The sequence below is a fragment of the Syngnathus typhle genome, linkage group LG2, assembly GCF_033458585.1.
Source record: "Syngnathus typhle isolate RoL2023-S1 ecotype Sweden linkage group LG2, RoL_Styp_1.0, whole genome shotgun sequence".
In the NCBI taxonomy this organism is placed as follows: domain Eukaryota; kingdom Metazoa; phylum Chordata; class Actinopteri; order Syngnathiformes; family Syngnathidae; genus Syngnathus; species Syngnathus typhle.
The window spans coordinates 6,428,061-6,441,092 of NC_083739.1; the positions used below are offsets into that span (position 1 = coordinate 6,428,061).

Sequence of the window (13,032 nt, forward strand, 5' to 3'; positions counted from 1 at the left end):
TTATTATTATTATTATTATTATTATTATTATTATATTACTTTATTTTTTAACTACCTTAAGTTACATATATTTTCCGCCTGTGACAATAATAAATGTATGCAGCAATAGAGATTTATATAATAAAACTACCAGTTTGGGAAACCTGACAGCTGGTTTTGGAAAAACTAATACGTCGCAGCAGTGTAGGGGATGCCATCAGAAAAAGTAGTTGGATGCTATAATTGATGATACCAGGAAAGCAACAACACTCAGCCCATTTTGCCCTTAATGTTCTTGTGCAAAAATGTATTTTTCAAAAAACTATATACTTGGCTTCAGGGTTCATTGTAGTGTAATTTACTCTTAAGACATGAAAAATATACATTGTGAAAAGGAAAGGTGTTGTAGACAGAGTGCATTCCACCACTGTCTAAAGTCGACATTCTATAAGTAGACTTGTGTTGACGAGGGTCGATGAGCTGTTGGAAATTTGTCTGGCAGCATCCCAGCGTGGGTGATCTCACGTCTCCTTTGGGATATTTTCTAAACAACGAAGGGGAAAAAGCACTGCTTGGAATAGAAGACATGCGCAAAGTAAACATTAATATCCGCTCAGAGACCCTTTCTGTTGTCCATTAAAGCTCCCCTCCAGCAAGTGGGCAGACGTGCGGGATTTCATCATCAATACACAAAGCAGTGATCTTATAGTTTGCTTTTTTACGGCCTTGAAGGCCAAAAGTGTACATCCCTGTTTGTTTTAAGTATGCATGTCCAAAGTAAAGTGACCCTGTTCTTATAAATGTGGTTAGTTAAGGGTCAGAGGAGAGGCATTGCTTACACACACAGACGCACGCACGTACACACACACACACACACACACACACTAAATTTGATCTGCGTCAACTAGCAAACCCAATTAGTGAAATCCAAGTTAGAGTGATATTACACTCCAAACACAACACAGTCTGCAAAGTTCTCAGGAACACAAAAGAAAATTCACAGATGGGCAATGTATAGCAAATGTTATCTGAGGATAAAGTCAGTGTAAGCTCAGACATGCAGTATTAAGTCTTTGCGAGATCATTACTGAGCACTAGGAACTTCTTCTTGTACTCCAATCACTTTCAGTGTGGCGGCTTGTATATCTATCTGTAAGGAATTCTAGGTCAAAGTGTCAAGCAGAGGTGCTTTAAGATGAGACACTGGAAGCTCTCCAGCTTTGTGTCACCAGTGCATTCTACCTGTATTTGTTTGTTTTACTATTTACTGTCCGTTGACCCATAAAGTTGTACATTATTGTGCACACACCCTTAAAAATGCTGAGTTAAAAACAACCCAATTTGGGTTAAAAAATGGGCCGAAAGGTTGTTTTGCACCAAACAACCTATTTATTGTACAAAGCAAACCATCCATCCATCCGCCCGTCTTACGTCTATCCATCCATCATGTTGATGTATTTGTATGTTAAGATGATCTTAGTCTTTTCAAGAAAATAAGATAGATTTCTTTTTCAAGAAAAGACTGGCTCATCATATTATTTCAAATCAGTTTTTCTTGCTGCTGAATATGGAAATACAGAAAACATGACCACTAAACATCAAGAATATAGTAATGGCTCCAGGCACAAAGTAAGGCAAAGTGATGGACCTTTCCTCCCTCCTAATGAAACTGCCAGGCAGCGAGAAAGCAAAACAAAGTGAGCCAAATCGCAGCTAAAAATAGAAAAGTAGTTCTCCAGAGGAAGACTTTGAGCCAAGTTCAAGAAGCCAGTTTTGTTTGAATTGTATGGGAGGCACGTGCGTTTGTTCAATTCAGCACATGCTTTGCTATCATAGTTCATTAGTGGTTGAATTTTTAAATAATCTCAATCAGTTTATCTAAAAGACTGCTTCAATTTAGGTTTTTTTTTCCACGTTAGCACCTTATTAATACTTCATTGCCATCAAATGGATCCTTTTTTGCCACAATGCTCGGCAAAAATGAGGGCACCCAAAATATTTGATAAATATGTTGTTTACTTTTCTGTGGCGTACTCTATGCCACGCCCCGGTGTGCTCAGTCACAAGTACCAATGTGTCTTTCCTAATGCATTTAGTGAACTCTGACCAATAGAGGGCGCCAATTAGCTTCACTCAATCTTGCATGAGCCGCGCAAACCCGAGGTGCCGAACACACTTCTGCATCTGGACACAAGTTCATGCACACGCTTTGCAAATGATGAATCACGTTACAAATATGGATAGGCTGCAGCTGTGCACTTCTTTGAGCATGTGCAAGGCCCTCTTTGTCCTGACTCCCAAGTATATGATACAAAAACAGCTGGACATAATATGTTTTATGACCAAATACATGTGATGAACAGCAGATTGGAATTTAAGAAAAAAATAGATTTTAGTTGTTGGATTGATTTAACTCAATTTGGAGATTTGCTAAAACAGGAAATGAACATTTACGTAGACGCAAGCCTTTCTCTTTTTCTCTCTCTTTCTCTCTTTCTTATAACAAGCTTGCGTCACTTCCAAGTTGAACTCCCATTTTCCCTGCTGGGAGGGTACCCATAAATATTCCTATGTGCCTAAATGACTGTTTGGAGAATAGGAGCTCCCTAAAATTTAGAAAGAAAAAAGGAGGAAAAATAGATCATATGTTTCATCACCCTAGGGTTATTATTTAGCTTCGTACTGCGGTAGGAATTGTCAATATTTGTAACAAGCAAACAAGGAGCTGCATATGATACCCTTTCTGATGAAATCATCGGAATTGGCAACACTACAAGTCTGACACCGATATGCCCCGCCCACGGACAGAGGTTGTCGGCAGAGGTGAAACAAAAAGAAAGGAGGCAGTTTTGTGAGAATGCAGTACACAAGTGCGAGCTTGGCACTCTATAGATCAGGGGTCTCCAAAGTGGTGGGCCTGGTCTAAAAATAGCTCACCAGTGATGGGACATTGTGATGTTGTAGACGCAATCATCTGAAAATATAAACACTAGTAGAAATCCAAAGAAACACTGTGCACATTGACATTTGTCTGTTTCCTAATTATAGTGAGAAATCACTAGAATGAGTGTCTTCAGATAAATGAGTATCATTAATTATTAACATGCATGGCTGCAATCAGAAATAACAGGAGGAGAGCGTGCTCCGACCCTCCGAACATAAACATTCTCACAGTAGCCGGTAGAACTATAACACCAACGTGGACCCTCACATGTTGTTTGCATGATATCAGGCAGTGGGAGCTTGTTTACCTGCCGGTTGAGTTTCAGAAGCACCTGTGGATAAAACCAAATTGTTTCAGGGCTTTTTTCTTTCTGGACCTGGATTTGACGCCTCTGTCTCCAAGTATGTTCTCCACACTTAACAGTTGTCAGCTTGGTACCATTAGTATTTGCTTTGATACTGCACGTGGGGGATTTGTTTGTATTGTTGGCACAGTAATGCATCAAACCAAAAGGTGAGCGTCCTGTTGAGATGTGCATTGGACCTCAAATGTGCCTAATTGAAGTATCTTGAGACCACACCTGGGTCACATTTGCTTAGACTTGCAGGGAGTGTGTGTTAATGGACATTTAATAGGCTCTGAAACTATTTACACGCCTGCCCGCATGTGTTTATGTGAGTGTGCATGACTTATGGCTTTATAGCTCTTGTCTATCCCTGTGCAACTGTGAATGTGCATGCAAATGGTTGCTTGCTGTTGTTTGTATCCTGCAAATGGCCCAAAGTCATCTTAGATAGTCTCCAGCTCACTGAATGTGACCCGAATGACAACAAGTAATATAGAAAGAGGATGGATCGTTGCACCAATTCCTCCCTCCCCTCCAAAAATATCCTTACCTTTTATGACGTGAGCAATAGGAAAAAAAAAGATCTCTGCACTTTGTAGCCACCGCTGATTGTGAGGTTTGGCCTGTTACCACAGCAACGACTCAGTGATGTAAACACAGGCTGTAGGAGGAACAAGTACATAATGTGTCCCTCTCCAAAGAGCAGTTTACATGATGAAAAGACTCTGACGCACTTTTTGCAAATTGTCAGCAATGGAAAAAAATCTGACACCAATAGGTGAATGTGGCTGATCTGCAAATAGCGTCAAAAATATCTCAAGGCACAAAACATTCTCTACTGTAAGCATCTGTCATCCATGACTTGATGTTTAAACAGAGAACACGTTTACATTTCATTTCCCAGTAACAGGCACCAATTTAGGTTTGAGACTGTATCCGTAGCCCTTGTGATAAAGTCTCTCCATAAGCCACTTAGCACAGCAGTATTGATGGGAAAATGAAGCTTCAAATTTGCTTCATGAACCACTTGCATTTGTTGCGATTCATCGCAGCAGATATACGTAACTACCACGACGCTGAGACCAGACATTGTCCTGTGGTCAGCGACTAAGAGAAAGGTCCTAATCATCAAGTTGACAGTCCTGTGGAAAGGAGCAATTGAGGAAGCCTATGAAAGGAAAAAGCTAGGATACGCAGAGCTTGTGATGGAGTGTCAGCAGAGGGGCTGGAGAGCAACAACTTACCCAGTGGAGGTTGGCTGCCGTGGATTTGTGGGGCTTTCAACCAAGCGCTTCCTAAAATACATCATCGGCTTCTCGGAATCAGAAAAGCCCAGAAAGACCTCTCCAAAGAAGCAGAGAGAGGGAGCTTCTGGCTCTGGCTACGAAGAAGAGACAAAAGCTGGGAGGGCTAAGTCAGTCACATAGCAGAACCCGAGCATCCAAATCCACTTGCAGGGAGTGGCGGGGAGATGCCCCTGACCGCTGCCCCACCATCCTGTCAGTGTACTTTCAGCCCAATGTTGAATTGAGAGTACCATCTACAGGTGTTAAAACGTACAACAACTGGTTCATGAAGCAAATTTGAAGCTTCATTTTCCCATCACTATGCAGCACAGTGCTCGGTCGAACAAGTCATTTATTGACTTGGGTGACAAGATTTGGGAGAAATCAAAATTCAAGATTTACTGGATACAACGTGACCAATGAAAACTAGTTTAATTTTGCTTGTCGCTCACTCACATTATCTGCTGTGAGCATGAGCAGCATTCCTCTAAGGTCGCTTTGTTTATAATGCCAAATAAATATTTGAAACAACAAAAATTCAGGTTGGATATGCGTGAGACAGGCATGGCCCTTTGCAGACGTAAATATACGAAAACACACTTTGCTCCGCTGCAGATGTTCATCAGACTATACACAACACACTCCCGTTACGTCACTCAATGGGCATCTTATGTGGTTGTTGCCTCTATTGCTGCCTCCCTCCCCTGGGAGCCTGCACCGGCTGTTACTGCAGCTCACTCAAGTAGCATCAAACCCGTTGAACTCAACGTTTAGAAAATATTTTTGCTCAAGGATTCATCTATTGTTTTACATTGCACTGACATTCCTATAATACACAAGAACAACTTTGACTTTTTTGCTTTTGTTTATGTTTTGTTTGGCAGTTGTCCCTATATAACACACACACCTACACACACACGCACACACACACACACACGTACAGGCACATACACGCGGGTTTTGTACTTGAAAAAACAAAACTTGTACTTGAAACTGAAAATAAATGTGTTGAGCTTGAAACTTGAAAAAGAAAATTCAAAAGAAAAATACTTTTCAGTTGAAAATAGTTTTGTTGTGTGTAGCAAATTTGAACAGGTTCCCCTCTCTCCAAGGAACATTGTGACCTAAAACGTTTGGAAAATCGCCTACTTTATATATTCCTTTCCAAAAATATTGAAACAGTGAGGCCAGTAATTCTATTTTTTGCTGTTGACCGAGAGCAGCTGGTTTTGACACCAAAAGATAAATGACACAAGAGAGCATTTCAGCTTTTGTTTCCAGGTATACACATCTGGATCCGAGCAATTGGGAGACAAGATTTGGAAGAAAATATGGAAAACGAATCAGAGCCGTTGCACAAAGCCAGTACTGTCATTTGGAATGTCCCGAAGAAGGAAGAATCCATCGTTGTGCTAAGTAACAGATGTAAAACAGGTAGATGAAGGGAAACAACAGCAGTTAATGACAGAAACATTGTGAGAACTGTTAAGATAGCTCCAAAGCAACTGTTAGTGACATCAGCAACAAGCCCCAGCAGACAAAAAAAAAAAAGTCTATAGCACAGAACGCAAACCGCTCATTATTAGCCAGAAGAATACGAAGGCAAGAATGGAATACAGAAAGATAGAGACACTCCTCAAACGGTTAGCCTCATGGACCTTTGAGACAAAGATAAGACTTTACCAATATTATAGAAAACCTATAGCTTCAATATAAATAAAGAGATCATTTATTCGATTTTTTACTATATAGCCACGCTCCCTCCTACTTTCCATGTCTTAGTGTGTGTCAGCAGAGAAACTGGACATATTTTGTCCATACTCAATCATTTTACGTTATGTCCAAAAAGGACAGCACGAAGTCGACACCAATTTTTATATACTCATTTACATCTCATTATCTACATACTTGTGCAAACTTCAACCAATTTGCAACAATTAACCACTCCATGGTTCACTTATGAGAGGAAACAAGCAGCTGACATGGAGTTTTTCTCATGCTAGATTTTGGGCTATGGGGTGCTGATGCTATGGTGTCAGAAAGTTTTAAAACACTATAAAGTTCACAAGAAGACATTTTGTTCCAATACCATTCCTGTGTTTGTGCTGAAGCTGTACACTGTGTGTTTATGAGGGCAGGGCGGGCTTATTTGCACATAAGGTTAGCGCTGGTGCACATTTGAACGTATTTGGTAACACTTTTGAATGTATTTTTAAATTTCTAGGTGGGCAATACTGAACCATTTGTTTTTAAATCGCATGATAAACTAATGAAATATTGAAGATTGAGAATAAATTAATAATATTTCATGGAACAATGATTAGCATGTGGATTATGATGTCAATTCTTATTTTAGTCAGCCAGAAATTTTTCCTTTTTGGAAGGACGTTGTGGTCTGAAACTCATAAAAAATTAAATTGCTATCAATGTGTTTGTTTCTATTAATATAAAGGAGAAATCATACATTTATCTTAAATATTCACAAAGTATATGCATGTAACCACGAACGCATAGTTACATGTCTGTGCACGCACACACACACACATGCACGCAAGCACACACACGTGCACACGCACACGCACGCACGCACGCACACACGCGCGCGCACACACGCACGCACACACACGCACACACACACATTCCCCAGATATGAGGTCATCCATCGGAGCTTTGTTCAGCGTCTGTTTTACTTTACCTTCTTTTACGTGCTCCCACACTTTTTCCCCCGTTACCATTATTATTATTTCAGGCTGTGATAAGCTATTACAAGTTTGCAAATGGAATTTGGATTATAAAGTAATCAAACAACTATAGTGACGAAGTTCTAAGTACATTTGAACCTTATTGCTTTTCATCATCTTTTCATGTGCTGTCCTATCAGAAGAATAACTTAATTCATGCTTTCAGATTCTCCCATGTGCAATTCTGAAGTTTGTTTCATGACCCTCCACACCCTTTGTCCTCTCTGCAAGGGAGGCAAGCTTGTCCTGCGTGACGCAACACTAGTAAATGCCTCCACTGGGTGATTGAAACATCTATTCTGCAAGTGTTTAATAAACACATCAAAGTCTCTCTCTCTGTTGCCCAGTGGCGCATTGTCCAGCTTCATATGGCATAGTTTCCACTCCAATTGTGAGGTCATGATCACACAACATACGGTAGCGTTTTGCAACTCAATCTGGACCTGGACCTGGACCTGTGTATGAGAGAGTTGTCAAACCGTATGACAAAAAGGAGCTGAATAATACACCACATATGGGCTGCATGTCCATGCTTCACATGCCCTCCCCCTTCTTCCCACACAGCTTCTGGGTCACATTGGAAACACCATCATGAGAGCTCCTCCCACCGAAGTATGAAACAACAGCCTTGTGCCTCGCAAATGAACTTAAGGGAAACGTGAAAAAAACTGTAAATTTCCTCTTGATCATCCTTGGGAATGTCTGACATTTTGTCTAGACGATGCCTATTTATTAGATTTTTGTTTTTCTAAAGACTAGGCGTCTTGTTTCCCATTCTCTCAGTTTAATTTCGGTGCACTATGCTTATGCATTGCACAATAAGCAAAGGAAAAAAGTATGTGTTTTACCCATGATTCATCACAATGCACCATGAAATAAAATGGTTAGCTAAAGATGAGGCCACGAGTACATGCTAATGCGTATTTCACATTACCATATGTTTGTGTGGGCCCCTTGACTGTTTTACAGTTCCTCTCAGTGTTTTATCTCTATCTGTAGATATCAGTGCAAAGGAACTGTTCCGCTACAAACGTCTTGGCATTCTTTAAATTGTTGCGGTAGTATCTGATAAGCAGGAATTTGGCATCACTTCTTTTTCAAATGCTGATTGGCCACATAGTCCTGGATGCAATGTCTCCATTTGCTTTGCTCATTCTGTTTTTGCAAGCTTTTACAGCCTGCAGAGGCTTTTGACAGATTGCTCAACATAGGTTCCACATCAACAATTGCATAAACTAAGCAATGTGCTCCCTCTTTTAGTCTTCCTGTTGTCTTCCTCTCATGACCCTTTGTGAGTGTATATTTGAAAATTAGCTGTAATAATAATAATAATAATAATAATAATAATAATAATAATAATAATAATAATAATAATAATAATAATAATAATAATAATAATAATAATAATAAACAGAAGTCATTTTTGTTAAGATGAATTTATTTTATATTTTAGGAACTTAAACTGCAGCATTACGTTATGACTAAAAATCACGAGTGATGTATAACTGTATTGAGACGTTTATTAATAATATATTCATAGGAAAATTACTACCATGGTAACTGGAGCAGTAATTCGGAACCATAGATCATTTAATTCAAAATCCCCTTGATGAAAAAAACAAATTTAGCGAGTTACGTCAGTACCACAGTCCGTTTACCAGTGTCAAACACAGTGGAGTATGCAAAAGAAAGGTAATTTGATAGGCGGGCCTACAAAATAAAAGTCTACCGCTTTATCATGCTTAATGCCTCTCCCTATTTCAAAGCACACGGCACTTATATGTTTATAAAGACAATCCGCTTTTTAAAATAATCAATATCAAAGATATTATGCTTTATTAATTCAAAAACATTTGTAGTATGCAGTTAACTAAAAATAAACGTGTTATGTTGTGCAATTTACCATAATAAAGCTCAAATAAAAGTGAAACTGCAATATAAGTATAGATGAGTCGAATTGAAAATATTTTCTTTGCAAAGGCATTTTGTTCTTACAGGTGATAGTTGTTATTATTGTATTTATTCAGTTGGCCAGATGTACCTAAACATTTGGCGTGTTTCACGTATGCATATATAGATTATGTGAAGCGTACCCATTAAACGCAAATTTTAGCGGGACAAGATGAGTTTTAATATGAAAGTACATAGCGGAAGTGTTATTTCAAATAACATGTGCTTGTTGTGAATATCTGCAGTTCCTCGCTTGGTTCAGCATCTTGTCTTCATCAGCAGCGCTCACTGAGCGCGTTGTGTGGATCCGTTACGCACGACGCACGATGGCGTCCTGGATTCTGTCACAACCATCTGACGGTTGTAGAAATATCAACACGAATCTATTCGGAGCCATGCAGTAGAGGAAAAAACACGTCCAAAAAATGCTCTGTGTTGTTGCAGAAGGAAGATAAGCGGAGTACGCTCATGTCAGAGGCGCGCGCACTTATTTGGACTTAATAACTTGGAAGCAAGATCGCGTCTGTTCCACATATATTTCGGAGTGTTTATTGGTGGATATTTTTCTGGGCCATGGGAGACGCCGTGTTCCTCGACAGGCAAAATTCCTACCTAGTAAGTCTTTCCATGAATTATAATTTTTCCAATAAGTCTATTGTTGTGTTGCCCCACCAGCGTGTGTCCACTGTCACAGCATGCGCGTGACGGAAAATGCCAAATTTTAATTCAGGATTATTGTGGTCTTTTTCATTTAATGTGACAGTAACATGCATTTTAATTACGTGCCACGGTGGAAATTAATCCTGATATGACTTTTTAAATGGATGGAGAAATGGCATAAACTGTTGGTGGTGGAAAGTTGCATGCATGGTATTTACACCACTTGCACAAGACCACGCGTGTTTCCTGGTTTTGTGGCATACAAATTTGCTCAGCGGCGCTGCACAGCAGTGCTGCCAAGAGCCACAAGTTGTTGTTGGGGTTTGACAATGAGGGCAAAACAGACACATATGGGCCAAAGCCAGTGAGATTATTTGAAAAGTGCAGAGAAGCGACAGGTTGCTTGCGCAGCTGGTTGGTGTCATTACAATGTGGGAATGCTCTGTGACAACACTCAAAGAATGCAAATGTGTCGTTTTAACCTAGAGTAAAAGAGTACCATGATTGAAAACACACGTTTTATAATTCATGTACTGTAAATAATTATTAGCATACGTGATGGTTTAGTTAGTAGACAGAAATTGACTCCCCACATCCCATTGCCAAAGTGATGTCGAGAAACCATGGAAGATATACAACCAATAATAGCAGTAGTACTGAGTAGTTTTGTAACAGTACACCAAACATCACTCTTCGTCTATGGTACGGTTCACATTCAATTTAGTAAGTAAATGTAATACATTGAACTGCTTTTTTTCTTTTAATGAATTGATTTAATTTAACTCAATATAATCTGCTGATAATAAATGAACCAATAAATGAGAGATTCTAGAATAAAAACAAAGCTATAAATAACAGAGTAGATCTTTTGTGACATTGATAAATGTGCAACATAAACAGTTTTCTTTTTGGACATCGAACGAGGCAAACAAGTATATGAGTAACAGTTTGATTAGTCTGCATTGTCATGCTTTTAAAACACTAATGGCCTTTGTTATTACTTTGGCTCAGCTAGGAAGATGCTGTTTAAATGCCACTGGAATTTGTGTTTGCACAACTCAAGTTTTCTCGTGCTAAAATAATATCCACGTGGCCTCATTACCGGGGTACATGTGGGCATAAACAATTTTATTTATTATTTGTATTGCACATTTTTCTGTCCATTTGCTGAAATGCTGAATTTACCAGAAAATGTTTGTGCGAAAAGGAAAAACATTTAAGATTCCAACCTTGGAAAGGCAAAGACATGCAAAGCTTTTTTTTGTTGTGGCATAAGTGATTAAGATTTGGATTTTGGAAATAATAGAAAATATATATGTATTAAATAAATATAAGGAGTGATATTTTCAACGTTAGTTGATATATCCAGACATCTATTGTAACTGTGCTGTCGCTTCAGCTGCTTTCTTTTACCTAGTTGCAAGCATAGACACTATGCGACCGCCTGTGACAGTCAACTGTCATTATTTAGTATTCTCGTAAATCCATTTTAGAACTCATCTGAACTTGGTGCAAAAATGCAGCAAGCCAGGAGAAAAGTGGTTTTGTGTTAATGCAGGATTATGATGCCGTAACAGTATGGCAATAAAAAAAAGTCCTATAAGCTCGATAAATATTTTGGATTGCAATTTACCAGAGCAGAGTGTCTTTGAAGCCAGAGAATGTGTGTGGGATGATGTGTAGCAGCACCTCCTGGTGAGCAGTCTGTAACTGTTAATCCCTGGCCTCGATGCAGCTGCCTGCGCATTGCTCATGTATTAGGGTGTGTATTTTCACTCAACTGGGCGTTGTGTTACTCCTTTTGGTGAAATTTTCATAAATAGCGTCATTGGTTTACCAACTATGGTTTACATTGTATTAAGGAGGAATTACGCATATTATACAGTGACAGTGTGCAATCCATCCATCCATCCATCCATCCATCCATCCATCCATCCATCCATCCATCCATCCATCCATCCATCCATCCATCCATCCATCCATCCATCCATCCATCCATCCGTCCGTCCGTCCGTCCGTCCGTCCGTCCGTCCGTCCGTCCGTCCGTCCATCCACTCGGATGGGCGTTGTGTTACTCCTTTTGATGAGATTTTGATAAATAGCGTCATTGGTTTACCAACTATGGTTTACATTGTATTTAGGAGGAATTACACATATTATACGGTGACAGTGTGCAATTCATCCATCCATCCATCCGTCCGTTCGTCCATCCATCCATCCATCCATCCATCCATCCATCCATCCATCCATCCATCCATCCGTCCGTCCGTCCGTCCGTCCGTCCATCCATCCATCCATCCATCCATCCATCCATCCATCCATCCATCCATCCATCCATCCATCCATCCGTCCATTCATCGTCCATAATAAATTTTTATCCTTTGGCTCAGTTTACGATACATGTTCAAAAGGAGAAGGAAGAAGCAAAAAAGAAACCTTCCACATACAGCTGACTAGTCTCATAACTAATGGAGACGGCTCTTCTCCTTCCTTTTAAATCCAGCATGCGAGAGGTGGACCGTCTGACATGGCGGAGGCATATACAGATTTTCAGGAGATGGAAATACAATCGTTGATAAGGAACTGTAATCAGACCATGGGCGGATGATACGTATATTGTTGGACAGGGCAATCACAGATGGACACTTCCTTCCACCATGACCGTTCGTGTCCGTACATTAGCCATCCGCCAAAATCCCAAACTTGCTAAGCGAGGCTTGCACCGGCACGAAGATCAGGTTGTGCTACTTTTTACGCTTGAGCGCAGTTGCACCAACTGCAAATATATAGTCCGTTGAGTCAAGAGCACACGGACAACAATAAACACGCTTACCTCGAAGCTAAACAAATGTTAAGTCCGATTTCTTGCTCATTGTAGCGTATTGCAATGTGTGTACTAGACCTGCACTGAGCTGTGAAAAGTAATGTTTGCACTGCCACCTCACTGAAGATGACCATACCGGTTCAACAATGAGACAGAACCAAAGTTGACGATTGTTGGTTGCCAGGGCAACAACAGAGATGCTATAGAGTCCATTTTTCAAGCTAGTATATAATAACATCAATTGAACTGGATTATAGCGATTGTATTGCTAAATAAACATCAGCCCTGACTACTGATCGAAG

General features: G+C 39.8%; 1 protein-coding gene and 1 long non-coding RNA gene across 7 annotated transcripts in view; one reads left to right on the top strand and one right to left on the bottom strand.

The window, feature by feature from the left end:
- Nucleotides 1-13,032, top strand: part of LOC133145344 (rho GTPase-activating protein 6-like) — a 32,355-nt gene that overhangs the window by 2,336 nt on the left and 16,987 nt on the right. The window contains exon 1 of one of the 6 annotated variants that reach the window (XM_061268793.1): nucleotides 9,492-9,861. The exons of the other annotated variants lie outside the window; for them this stretch is intronic. Within the exon in view, the coding sequence (XP_061124777.1) occupies nucleotides 9,820-9,861 (42 nt within the window). The 5' untranslated portion in view covers nucleotides 9,492-9,819. Of the gene's footprint in view, nucleotides 1-9,491; nucleotides 9,862-13,032 lie in introns of those variants that run through there. 6 annotated transcript variants of the gene reach the window in all.
- Nucleotides 78-4,759, bottom strand: LOC133149887 (uncharacterized). The gene is made up of 4 exons (XR_009713690.1): nucleotides 4,514-4,759; nucleotides 3,820-3,930; nucleotides 3,191-3,254; nucleotides 78-523 (listed from the first exon to the last, which is right to left on the bottom strand). It is a non-coding gene; the product is annotated as an uncharacterized LOC133149887 (long non-coding RNA).